The sequence below is a fragment of the Pangasianodon hypophthalmus genome, chromosome 9, assembly GCF_027358585.1.
Source record: "Pangasianodon hypophthalmus isolate fPanHyp1 chromosome 9, fPanHyp1.pri, whole genome shotgun sequence".
Lineage (NCBI taxonomy): Eukaryota > Metazoa > Chordata > Actinopteri > Siluriformes > Pangasiidae > Pangasianodon > Pangasianodon hypophthalmus.
The window spans coordinates 5,086,382-5,100,630 of NC_069718.1; the positions used below are offsets into that span (position 1 = coordinate 5,086,382).

Sequence of the window (14,249 nt, forward strand, 5' to 3'; positions counted from 1 at the left end):
TACTTTACCTTAAATTATTTTACATTATGTTACTTTACCTCGCTTTATATGACAGTTAGTTCCGGGTTCTCTAATCTGATTGGACAAGCGGTCTTCCAAGCGTGCTGATATTTAGTATAAAAGCACTGGGATATTTCACTGTGTATCACTCCACTAGCCTGTGTTCACTACATCACATTCCAATTCTAGCAACAGTGTGTTTCACTGAAACGGTTATTATATTTTACTTCTCTTTATGTTAATTACTTCATTTTGTTACTTTACTTCTCTTTACTTTCTTACTTTACTTCACTTTATGTCGCTTTAAGTGTTCACTTCACTTTACTTTGTTACTTCATTTTGTGTTACTTTACATTACTTTACATTACTCTACCTCACTTCACTTTATGTTACTTTATTCACTTTACATTACTTTACTTTACATTACTCTACCTCACTTCACTTTATGTTACTTTATTCACTTTACATTACTTTACTTTACTTTACTCTACCTCACTTCACTTTATGTTACTTTATTCACTTTACATTACTTTACTTTACTCTACCTCACTCCACTTTATGTTACTTTATTCACTTTACATTACTTTACTTTACTTTACTCTACCTCACTCCACTTTATGTTACTTTATTCACTTTACATTACTTTACTTTACTCTACCTCACTTCACTTTATGTTACTTTATTCACTTTACATTACTTTACTCTACCTCACTTCACTTTATGTTACTTTATTCACTTTACATTACTTTACTTTACTTTACATTACTCTACCTCACTTCACTTTATGTTACTTTATGTTTACATTACTTTACTTTACTTTACATTACTCTACCTCACTTCACTTTGTTACTTTATTTCACGTTACTTTACGTCACTTTATGTAACTTTACAGTTAACAGGTGATAAACGCCTGAGGAAGATGATGACTTGGCCTGGTGTTTTATATGTACACACTGCAGTAATTTGAGTAGTTTGATGATTGACGAGTTTGTTTTGGGTAAAGAATCTCAAAGAATCTGGGAAGAGGACCTCACAGGGAAAAGTCTGAATATATCTGATTTAAGTGATGAAATAAAGCTTATTAGCAAAACAATAAAATAATGAGATTTAGTTATCACTGGTGGGCATGCCCTGTCTTTAATTTATTGCGGGTTGCCATGGTTACAGTGTTAGCGCTAGGCTAGTGAGGACCGGTCACAGCTGTACAAACAACACAGCTAGCTACATAAAATCACACAATTAACACCATCTTCCTTCATGCTACTAATGAGATAATTATTCCGGCAGCAAATCAGTTCCTTTTAATTTTTCTTTTAAAATGAAAAATAAAATCACATTTTTATAATTCCAAAGATACTTTCTCCATCTCCACACTCTGTAGGCTGTGATTTATTAGAAGAAGATCGACTCATTAACAAGTCAAACAGGTACGGGCCAGCTGCTGATCCTCAGATCAAAGCACGCACACACACACACACACACACACACACACAGTAGTGACCCCAGTCAAAAACACTCTGTCACCCCAGGTCTACTTAGTCTGGTTTCCAAGGCAACTTCAAAGACCAAGGTGCAGTGTCTGTGTGTGTGTGTGTGTGTGTGTGTATATATACGGTGTGTGTGTGTGTGTACGTTGTGTGTAAGGTGTGTGTGTGTGTGTGTGTGTGTGTGTGATTGCAGTAAGCCTGGCAAGATCTCTGGCTCCAACAGCATTAATAAAAAACATTCAGTCTGAGATTATAAAACACACTTACAGCTGCAGAAGGACCGACATGTGTGTGTGCGCGCGTGTGTGTGTGTGTGTGTGTGTGTGTGTGTGTGTGTACCTTTAGTACTGAGTGTTCTAGACGACAACTCCAGTGTGTTTAAACTCTCAGAGCCGATGTTCTCCAGTGTGACGGTGAGCTGCTGAGTTTCTCCATTAAACAGCTGCAGAGACACACTGCTGGACAGATCCTCAGCACCTACACGTGCAGCCCTGCGCGCACACACACACACACACACACACACACACACACACACACACACACACACACACACACAGATAATAGAATGGTTAATATTAACCTCAGTTTAACACACTCTCCTTCCTGGGACCAGTGACACCATATCACTCAAGTGCGCATGTGTGTGTGTGTGTGTGTGTGTGTGTGTGTGCGCGTCATTCACTTAATGTATAAAGTAAAACACACACAACCAAATCATGACTGTTGGTAGTCTTAGGATAATTAAGATCAGTTTACACTTAATAATGACTTTAATTATAAATAAATAATAATAATAATAATAATAAATAAATTACATTTTAAAAAAATCAGAAAAATCAGTAATAAATCTTGCAAGTGTACAAGAAAAAAAATTCAAAAATACATTAAAATACATAATACATCAATTAAAAACGTACAATGAAAAGTCTTTAAAATGTGCAATAATATAATGCAAAAATAGTTAAAAAAAATTAATAAGTTCATTAATTAAATTAAAAAAATACACAAATCGTGCAAATTGGTAGGAAAAGTATGGACATACATATATGAGAAGTAAATAAAATTTGAAAAATGAACAAATAAATCATGCAAATGAACAAAGTTAAATTAGAAAAATGCATAAATAAATATTGCAAAAATATAAGAAAATAAAAAAATACATTTTTACAAACTTTAATTAGAAATATACATTAATAAATCTATACAAATTCACTCCAAGTCCACACTCAAAGTGGTGTGTAAATCAGTCTTGCACAGATGTGTAATGTTTCATGTTAAATTTACTCTCGACTTTTTAGTACACTGTGTTCATGAAAACAGGAACAGACACACACACACACACACACACACACACACACACACACACACACACGGCTCTGTCCTCAAACACTCCGTCCCTTCCTGACATCCCCTTCACTGAGATGTGAAGCGTTAATAAAGAATTAATGACATTAAAATTAATATTAATCTAGGGTTACTAATCTAGTATTAATATTCATATTACATAAGCCCTGAAATGACTTTGTACTGAGCGTCGGACACCAGTTCCCGCCCATAAAGTCACCGCAGCCAATCAGAATGCAGGACGCTCACTTTTCAGAGAACATGCAGAAGTCATCAAACTGAACAACTTCCTGTCCTGTGTGTTAGAAGTTTCCGGAGGTGGAGATGTAAGGCTTTAATTATTCACCCACGTAAAAGTGCAGAGTGTGTGGAGCTGTGTCCTCACACACACACACACACACACACACACACACACACACACACACTCTAAGCAGACTAACTAATCCATTAATGTGCCCCTCTCTGTACATGAAGACATTTGCAGTAAAGTGTGACAGGGACGAAGACACTCTTTCTGGAGTGTTTTTTGGTCACATATTCAAGAAAACACAGTAAATAAAATATAGCTTCTTTTTAGATGCTACACAGAGAAGAGGAGAGAAAAGAAATGACAGAGACGTGAAAAAAAGAAGAAGAAAAGAGATAAACACGATAAAAATAACATGACAGAAGATTTGGAGGATAAAAAGAAGCCAAGATCAAGAAGAGATATAAAGAGACACATGACAAAGAAATAATGACAAGAAAAGAAAATAGAATAAAGAAAAGAGAAGAGAGGACAGGAGGTGATAAAAGACAAGGTGAGACAAGAACAAGGTGTGACAGGAGGAGAGGAGGTGAGACAAGATAAGGTGAGACAGGAGGGAGGAGGTGAGACAAGAACACAGTGAGACAGAAGGAGAGGAGGTGAGACAAGACAAGGTGAGAAGTGGAGAGAAGGTGAGACAAGAACACGGTGAGACAGAAGGAGAGAAGGTGAGACAAGAACACAGTGAGAGGAGGAGAGGAGGTGAGACAAGAACAGGGTGAGACAGAAGGAGAGGAGGTGAGACAAGAACACAGTGAGACATTAGGGAGGAGGTGAGACAAGAACAAGGTGAGTCAGAAGGAGAGGAGGTGAGACAAGACAAGGTGAGAAGTGGAGAGAAGGTGAGACAAGAACAAGGTGAGACAGAAGGAGAGGAGGTGAGACAAGAACAGGGTGTGACAGGAGGAGAGGAGGTGAGACAAGACAAGGTGAGAAGTGGAGAGAAGGTGAGACAAGAACAAGGTGAGACAGAAGGAGAGGAGGTGAGACAAGAACAAGGTGAGACAGAAGGAGAGGAGGTGAGACAAGAACACAGTGAGACAGAAGGAGAGGAGGTGAGACAAGAACACAGTGAGACAGAAGGAGAGGAGGTGAGACAAGACCAAGGTGAGTCAGAAGGAGAGGAGGTGAGACAAGACCAAGGTGTGACAGGAGGAGAGGAGGTGAGACAAGAACACAGTGAGACAGAAGGAGAGGAGGTGAGACAAGACAAGGTGAGACAGAAGGAGAGGAGGTGAGACAAGAACAAGGTGAGACAGAAGGAGAGGAGGTGAAACAAGAACACAGTGAGACAGGAGGAAATGAGGTGAGACAAGACCAAGGTGAGACAGAAGGAGAGGAGGTGAGACAAGACCAAGGTGTGACAGGAGGAGAGGAGGTGAGACAAGAACACAGTGAGACAGAAGGAGAGGAGGTGAGACAAGACCAAGGTGAGACAGAAGGAGAGGAGGTGAGACAAGAACAAGGTGAGACAGAAGGAGAGGAGGTGAGACAAGAACACAGTGAGACAGGAGGAAATGAGGTGAGACAAGACAAGGTTAGAGGAGGTGTGACGTACCGTGGTAGGGAGGTGGTGAGTTGGAGGCGAGGCAGTGACGGCACCACCTCCACCACACAGCCGCTGGACTTCACACCAACCAAACTGTCCAACAGACAGTCACTGCTCACACCGAACACTGATGTGTGGTAACCTGCACACGCACACACACACACACACACACACACACACACACACACAGTGAAAACCCACAGGCCTGGACAGTAGAGCTGAGTATCTTCCAGCATGTGTACAGGATGTTCAGGACAGTGCTGATTACAGTGATGGAGCTCACACTGTCGGCTGGAGCTGTGTGTGTTTTCGACTCACCGTTGATGGTGATGGTGCCGGCGGTGCGCGGGACGCCCACCAGAGTGACGGGGTAGAGACCAGACTCAGCGGGGAGAGAGAGAGCAGCGGGCAGAGACTCAAAGTCCACGCCGGACGTCAGCAACCCCTGAAACACACGCCGGAGAAACAGCACCGGAAATCAACAAGCATTACAAAATTATCATCTCTAAATAAATTCCACACAGTTTTAACCGTACAGAGTTCAAATGAACTGCAGCACAACAGGACTGGCCTGCTAACACGCTAACGACACGACCACTGTGACGTGTCGAGTGTGGGCGTGGCCTGTCTGTACACTGTACATCGCTCCTAAAGCTACCTAGCTACACACAAATTAAATAATGTGTGTAAAAGAAAGAAAACAGACAAATAAAATGTAAAGAAAGAAAGAAAGAAAGAGTAAATAAAAGAAAAAATACAACAAAGAAAGAAAGTAAATAAAAGAAAAAAATACAACAAAGAAATAAAATGGAAAGAAAGAAAGAAAATCCATAACAGAGAAATGCATATGGGAGATATTTGTATAATGCATGCTAAAGTAGAAGCCGTGACGGGAAAAAAAGAGAAACAAGGGGAAGAAAACTTGAGGAATTTTTCCTCCTCCTCCTACTTCTTCTTCTTCCTCTTTGCTCAGATAATCAATCATCGTAATCGCTCCATGATCAGTGCGAGATGAAATCACTTCCAACACGCACACTCCATTTCCCAGAAAAATTGCTGGTGTTCTCGGCAGCGGAAGAAGGAAAAAAGAACTGTTGTTCATGGACTGAAGAGAACGAGTGAAGAGGAGGAGGGGAGGAGGGAGAGTGAACGGAGGGATAGTGGATGGAGGGAGAGTGGATGGAGGGATAGAGGATGGAGGGATAGAGGATGGAGGGAGAGTGGACAGAATGATAGAGGATGGAGGGAGAATGGACTGAGGGATAGAGGATGAAGGGAGAGTGGATGGAAGGAGAGTGTACTGAGGGATAGAGGATGGAGGGAGGGTGGACTGAGGGAGAGTGGATGGAGGGAGAATGGAAAGAGGGATAGAGGATGGAGGGAGAGTGGATGGAAGGATAGAGGATGGAGGGATAGAGGATGGAGGGAGAGTGGACAGAATGATAGAGGATGGAGGGAGAATGGACTGAGGGATAGTGGATGGAGGGAGAGTGGATGGAGGGAGAGTGGACTGAGGGATAGAGGATGGAGGGAGAGTGGACTGAGGGATAGAGGATGGAGAGAGAATGGACTGAGGGATAGAGGATGGAGGGAGAGTGGACTGAGGGGTAGAGGATGGAGGGAGAGTGGACAGAAGGATAGAGGATGGAGGGATAGAGGATGGAGGGAGAGTGGACTGAGGGATAGAGGATGGAGGGAGAGTGGACAGAAGGATAGAGGATGGAGGGATAGAGGATGGAGGGAGAATGGACTGAGGGAGAGTGGATGAATCGATCAGTGAATTGATCACTGTCTTGTCTCGGCTTTTCTTCTCTGCTCATCACTCCATTCTGCCTACGCTTGTAGCGTGTAATCCGTATGAAACACACTTCACACGTCACAGGACAACGCTGCGTGACGAGAAAGTAAAAAGCAATATATCATCTTTACATTATCATTAACCTAGACTTCACTTCCTGTTCCTCGACGTCACTTCCTGTGCCTGTTATGACAACTTCACATATAAAACACTTTGGGTGGTGCTGTTACAGAAAAATAATCAGTGACAGGGTGATATGAGTTACTGCTGAAGATGATTAATGTGCTACACAAGCACGTCAATGTGTTTATTGTGTTTTATTATTATTTACAGCAAGTGTGTGTGTTTGTGTGTGTGTATATGCACCTGTGTTTGTGTGTGTGTATCAGTCTCAGTGAAGGAGGCACGGCCTGACTGTGTGTGTGTGTGTGTGTCAGTCTCAGTGAAGGAGGCACGGCCTGAGTGTGTGTGTGTGTGTGTGTGTGTGTGTGTGTGTTATCAGCGCTCTCTGCCTCTCTCCCACACCTGTATGTTCTCCGTAAAGATTAAACTACGTCACTGGAGGAGATAGCTCATCTGCTGCCTGCTATGAAAAGGTTAATTAGCTCACGTGCAGATTCCACACTCTGCATCTCTCAGACGAGCTGTCCAAACATGGACTTTCACCTGCGGCTGCTACACACACACACACACACACACACACACACACACACACACACACACAGAGCTGGAACACTTCCTCTGTTCCCCCTTCCCTTTTCCCCTTCCTCCTGTTTCTCAGAAATAATCACGGCTTCTCACTTCTCTAAAACTGCAACACAGCCAAAAAAATGAAGAGAGGAGAGCGGAGCAGACGGAGCGCATCACTGCGCTGGCACAGAGACAGACAGAAAAAGAAACACACACACCTGCTCACGGCACGCAGACGGGACGGGTCATAATAAAGACACTGCAGAGATTAACAAGAGACTGTGGAAGGAAGGAAGTTAGGAAGGACATAGGGAAGAAAGGAAGGAAGGAAGGGATGAAGGTGGTAAGGAAGGAAAGAAGGCAGGAAGGAAAGAAGGAAGGAAGGAAGGTGGTAAGGCAGGAACGAAAGAATGAAGGAAGGACATAGGGAAGAAAGCAAGGAAGGAAGGAAGGAAGGGAGGAACGAAGGAAGGCAGTAAGGAAGGATAGAAGGCAGGAAGGAAGGAAGGAAGGATAGCAGTATGGAGGGAAGGAAGGAAGGCAAGAAGGAAGGCAGAAAGGAAAGACAGATAGAAAGCAGTAAGGAAGGAAGGAAGCCCAAGGAAAGTAAAGAGGACATAAGGTGACCTCTGTGAGTGTGTGTGTGTGTGTGTTTGTGTGTGTGTGTGTGTGTGTGTGTTTCTTTATACTACACATTACCATGTTCTCTACGCGCAGTTCAAAGGGCATGGGGTTGTACACCATCAGCTGCACCTCACACACGTCCCCCTGCACCCACTGGAAATCTGAAACACATTAAAAGAGTGAGTGAGAGTGAGAGAGAAAAAAATGAGAGAGAGAGAGAGAGAGAGAGAGAGAGCAAGAGAGAAAGACAGAATCACACACTGAACTGCGTGGCACACGAGGTAATATTTAATCGATCCTCACACCGCTCCTTTAAGCTCACTTACACTAAGTGACGTGATGCAAACAATTCAGCATTTTGGAACACGACCCACAATAAACAAGCGTCCCAGCATTATTTTATTTTATTCTTTGCCCTCTGCCTCGTGCACCTCCAGCCATCTGTGTGTGTGAAGCGCTCCAATCGCAGCCGGGATTTCACAGAACGGGAACAGATCCAGTTAAGCGTGTGTAAGCAGCACTGCGGGGGATCATCACACACGGACAACACGCTCGGCATTATGGGAAATATGCTCAGGGATTACAGGAATCTCTCTCTCTCTACATGGCACACGAGAACATCACGCTACACAATACATACATGAACATTTTAAATAAGAAAGAAAGAAAGAATAAGAAAAAACAAAAATGAAAGCAATCAAAAAATAAAAAAAAAACAAAGGAAAGAAATAATTAAATAACGGCACATCACATCACAGGGAAGCCTTATCACGTCAGGGTGACGGTGTATGATGCCAGGGTGATGGTGTGTCACGTCAGAGTGACAGCGTATCACGTCGGGGTGACGGCGTATGACATCAGGGTAAAGGTGTGTCACATCAGGGTGACGGTGTGTGATGTCAGGGTGACAGTGTACGATGCCGGGGTAAAGGTGTGTCACATCAGGGTTACGGTGTATGATGCCAGGGTGACGGCGTGTCAAGTTGGGGTGACGGTGTATGATGTCAGGGTGACAGTGTATGATGTCGGGGTGACGGTGTATGACATCAGGGTTATGGCGTATGATGCCAGGGTGACGGCGTGTCAAGTTGGGGTGACGGTGTATGGTATCAGGGTGATGGTGTGTCACGTCAGGGTGATGGCGTATCACGTTGGGGTGACGGCGTATGACATTAGGGTTACGGCGTATGATGTCAGGGTGACGGCGTATCACGTTGTCAAGTTGGGGTGACGGTGTATGATGTCGGGGTGACGGCGTATGACATCAGGGTTATGGCGTATGATGCCAGGGTGACGGGGTGTCAAGTTGGGGTGACGGTGTATGATATCAGGGTGACGGTGTATGATATCAGGGTGACGGCGTATCACTTCGGGGTGACGGCGTGTCACGTCGGGGTGACGGCGTATCACGTCGGGGTGACGGCGTATCACGTCGGGGTGACGGCGTATGACATCAGGGTTACGGTGTATGATGCCAGGGCAACGGCGTGTGACGTCAGGGTTATGGCGTATGATGGTCAGGGTGACGTCAGGGTGACGGCGTATCACGTTGTCAAGTTTGGGTGACGGTGTATGGTATCAGGGTGATGGTGTGTCACGTTGGGGTGACGGCGTATGACATTAGGGTTACGGTGTATGATGTCAGGGTGACGGCGTATCATGTTGTCAAGTTGGGGTGACAGTGTATGATGTCGGGGTGACGGCGTATGATATCAGGGTTATGGCGTATGATGCCAGGGTGACGGCGTGTCCAGTTGGGGTGACGGTGTATGATATCAGGGTGACGGTGTATCACGTCAGGGCGACGGCGTGTGACATCAGGGTGATGCTGTATGATGCCAGGGTGATGGCGTATCACACCACAGTGACGGCGTGTCACGTCAGGCTGATGCTGTATGATGCCAGGGTGATGGCATGTCACGTCCGTTTAACGGCGTATCACATCAGGGGGTTTGTATTGTACACGTTTCTGCAGGAGGTGTGTGATCAGAGCTCACGTTTCACACAACACTATAAATGGCATAAATAATTCAGCAAGGCTAATGAGGTGGGGCTGAGGAACAGAGCTTCAGGATTCATTCATGCGTTCATTCACTACAGAGAGGAGAGGAAAGACGCTCCCTCCCTCGCTCTTTCTCTTCCTCTATCCATTCAGCAGAAAAGAGCTACACGCTTTCACACAGTCTACCACAGGAGACGCCATGACACTCTGCACTACGCCTAACACACATAGAGGAGAGAGACTGATGTGTTCTAACATGAGCTCTGTGAGTCTTAAAGCCTTTCAGACTGTTTCACACTCGCGCTTCTATTTTAATAACTTTTCAGCAACAACTGTCTAAATGTGAAGAGTGTGAATGAAGCATAAACTCCATAAATAATTCTATACTGCAGCATGACATCCACCCAGGAATACAAACATCGACGAGAAGAATTCACTTTATTACAAGTATGTACTGTATAATGTATAATGTAATAGTAGGAAACATTAAAGACAACAGCAACAGATCACCATAAGGTGTCGCACATAAACAATAATTCTCAAGCTTGAGCTCCAACATGTTAAGCTGTGAACAACACACAAGATGGATAATCAGAATAAAGGAAAAAGCATTATATTAGAATAAACACAAAAAAAATCAAAGATACTATATGACATAATATCAAACATACTAGTGTATCAAACATATTAGTGTATCAAACATGCTAGTGTATTAATCATGCTAGTGTATTAAACATGTTAGTGTATTAAACATGCTAGTGTATCAAATATGTTAGTGTATTAAACATGCTAGTGTATTAATCATGCTAGTGTATCAAACATACTAGTGTATTAAACATGCTAGTGTATCAAACATGTTAGTGTATTAAACATGCTAGTCTATCAAACATGCTAGTGTATTAAACATGCTAGTCTATCAAATATGCTAGTGTATCAAACATGCTAGTGTATTAAACATGCTAGTGTATCAAACATGTTAGTCTATTAAACATGCTAGTCTATCAAACATGCTAGTGTATCAAATATGCTAGTGTATTAAATATGCTAGTCTATCAAATATGCTAGTGTATTAAACATGCTAGTGTATTAAACATGCTAGTCTATCAAATATGCTAGTGTATCAAACATGCTAGTGTATCAAATATGCTAGTGTATTAAACATATTAGTGTATCAAATATGCTAGTGTATTAAACATGCTAGTCTATCAAATATGCTAGTGTATTAAACATGCTAGTGTATTAAACATGCTAGTGTATCAAATATGCTAGTGTATCAAATATGCTAGTGTATCAAACATACTAGTGTATCAAATATGCTAGTGTATTAAACATGCTAGTGTATTAAACATGCTAGTCTATCAAATATGCTAGTGTATTAAACATGCTAGTGTATCAAATATGCTAGTGTATTAAACATGCTAGTGTATCAAATATGCTAGTGTATTAAACATGTTAGTGCATCAAACATGCTAGTGTATCAAATATGCTAGTGTATTAAACATGCTAGTGTATCAAATATGCTAGTGTATTAAACATGCTAGTGTATTAAACATGCTAGTCTATCAAACATGCTAGTGTATCAAACATGCTAGTGTATTAAACATACTAGTGTATGAAAGATATTAGGGTATTAAACATCCTAGTGAATTCCCTGAGAGAGGACGAGTGTGTATAGCCATAACATTAGCCTTTTCTAAGAAATTGTCTGAGATCGTGTTTGTGGCTGTGAGGAAAATCAGCAAGTGGTTTATTTATTCAGCTAAGAGACTGTGGTGCTCTCACATCACACAGTAAAACATATTACTCATATCTGACTGACGTCTTCATTTTCTATCAATATGTTTAACCGCCAGGTAACTGCGTGTAGTGAGGAGACTTATAGGATAAGTTTACACTGAAAGATAGAAAGAAAGAAAGAAAACAAAGAAACAAATTATCCTAAGGTAAATAGAAAATTAAAACAAACAAGTAAGAACAGAATGAAATTTAAAGAAGAAGAAGAATGAAAGAAAGGGAAAAAATGCATGATACTGAAGATACCACTAAAGTTTAATGGATAGCTTGGGTGGATGGATGGATGGATGGATGGATAAACAAAAGGAAAAGCTAACTGTATAAAATCCCACTACATGTCCTACTGCATCACTGGGGCTTTAACGGTATTTCTCATACATCAATATACACGTCGCATCAGCAGCACGGACCCTAGCCTAAAAAAGAGTTCAGATTAAAGACCCCAATACTGACTGGTTTAAACCTGATGGTCATCTGATCACACTTTCTCAGCTGAGTCTGACTTCCCATGTGATACTCAGCAGATCAGAGAAGACGAGTCTCACCCTGAGCCATGATAAAGACTCTTGTGTGTGTGTGTGTGTGTGTGTGTGTGTGTGTGTGTGTGTGTGTTATTAGCTCCATAAAGGTGTGTGAGCTGCTCTCCCACTATAACAATCATCAGTCTTAGTCTGGAAAAATAAATATAGCTGTCCTGATGCTCTCAATTCAACTGGCAGTCTCTGTGTACGCTGGTAAATTAGGGTCAAATCTGGGCTAAGGCCATGCTAAACTACGCCTGCACTAGCTGACCCACTTTGCTTTTATTTCTAAATGAATGTTTAAATAGCACATAACTCTTTTTCAAGGCCTTCCTAACTGGGATGGAGAAACAGGAGAAATGGAATCCATATTGTTTCAGGGCACAATATGTTCCTTACCGACTGTATAATGCACAGGGGAAATAAAATTGGTTAACTCTACAATGCTTAAATTCAGTAATAATAATCTTTAATCCAAACCCAAGGCCCAAACAAAAAGCCAAAACCCAAACAAAACTAATTCAAAACCCAAACAAAACACTAATCCTAATTCAAACAAAACTAATCCAAACTCAAACAAAACTCTAATCCAAAACCCAAACAAAACTCTAATCCAAAACCCAAACAAAACTCTAATCCAAAACCCAAACAAAACTCTAATCCTAACCCAAACAAAACTCTAATCCAAAACCCAAACAAAACTCTAATCCAAAACCCAAACAAAACTCTAATACTAACCCAAACACCAACCTCATTCTAACCCCAATGTCCTACCTAGCGTTATCCAAACCAAAAATCAGACACAAGACTTCTTAAACTTCTTTTAAACAACGACAGATTAAATTGTCTCACGTCAATCACAAGTGAACACCTAAACCTATCTCCTCGAGCATTCCACTACATGTTAATTGCAACATAAAAGAATATCCGGCCAAGTTTGAAAACACCCTGAGCCCAGGAAGGAAAGTTTATATTACCTATGTGATTAATAATAGGGTTTTGTTTTTAAGTGCTTGGTGGATTATGTCAGTCTCAATGCTTGGCACTATCAGATTTAAAGATGCACACAGGGTTTTGCTAATCCTGGCCACGCTGAGTTTTTACATTCAGAGTGGAAATAATGGCTTTTGCAGTGCAGCCGCTCCTCTTGGGGCTTTCCTCAATTATTCAGACCTGAAGCGAGCTACGTCAGCCAGGAGCCATTCTTCATAATCGGGCAGGCCGATGAGATCTCAGGAGCTTGTTTTTCTCACTGAATGATGTTTCTTGACAGACAAAGTGGTGAAGAGCAGCTCAGCTGGAGAATCCCAACAGGTTAATAAAGCTGGAACAGAATCCACAGTCTGGACCTTCATATCTACTCTCAGGCAATATTCTCAGCATGAAAAGGAGACAAATCAACACAAACACACAAACATAAACACACACACACACACACATACTTTAGCAGAAGGCGGTGGGTGTAAATGCTTCAGCAATTGTCAGATGTAGATGCTCATCCAGAGCAACATCAATCCAAATTAGTTTTGACTCAACGCTTTAATCTTCGCGTTCAAAAGGCATGTGAGAACAAACTTTGCTTTGATAGAAGACTTTGTTAGCATGCCGATGTCCTAAATGATTAGCGTATTACGAGACACGTCCCTCTACCCATGTAAATCCCACCTGCTGAGCAAAAAAAATAAATCAATACGTACACCACTTAATGGAGTAGGAGTGTTTATCAGGCCATTCACACACGTTTCTGCTCGCCATGAGAGCTGTGTTTCTCTTTACAAGCATTATTTCACTTCACGTCAGTTGATTTTAATGGTTGGAATTACATGTCGGAAATAAGCAGCTGATAAACTCACAGCACATATTAGAGGAGGAAATATACTATTTGTAGTGTGAAAAGTACAAAAAATTGAGCAAAGAACACAAAGGAAGCAAGCTCAAATCCTAACTCATTCCCCCTGCCCCCCCAAAAAAATACCCCAATACCTCAACACAATACCCCAATCCCAATACAAATTCTAATCTAAACCCAAACCCCAACCAAAACTCTAACCCTAACCTCAACTAAAAGTCAAATGCTAAATCAAAACCCAATCAAAACTCTAATCAAAGCCAAAGCCTGAATACACACCTCAA

The 14,249-nt window shown here is 41.9% G+C and overlaps 1 protein-coding gene across 2 annotated transcripts in view; it reads right to left on the bottom strand.

Moving 5' to 3' along the window:
• trappc9 (trafficking protein particle complex subunit 9) overlaps positions 1-14,249 on the bottom strand; it is a 214,056-nt gene that overhangs the window by 135,443 nt on the left and 64,364 nt on the right. For both annotated transcript variants that reach the window (XM_034307425.2, XM_053236694.1), the window contains 4 exons: positions 7,875-7,960; positions 5,006-5,132; positions 4,697-4,829; positions 1,827-1,978 (listed from right to left, as the gene is read on the bottom strand). In XM_034307425.2, coding sequence (XP_034163316.2) covers positions 1,827-1,978; positions 4,697-4,829; positions 5,006-5,132; positions 7,875-7,960 — 498 coding nt within the window. The remainder of the gene's footprint in view (positions 1-1,826; positions 1,979-4,696; positions 4,830-5,005; positions 5,133-7,874; positions 7,961-14,249) is intronic.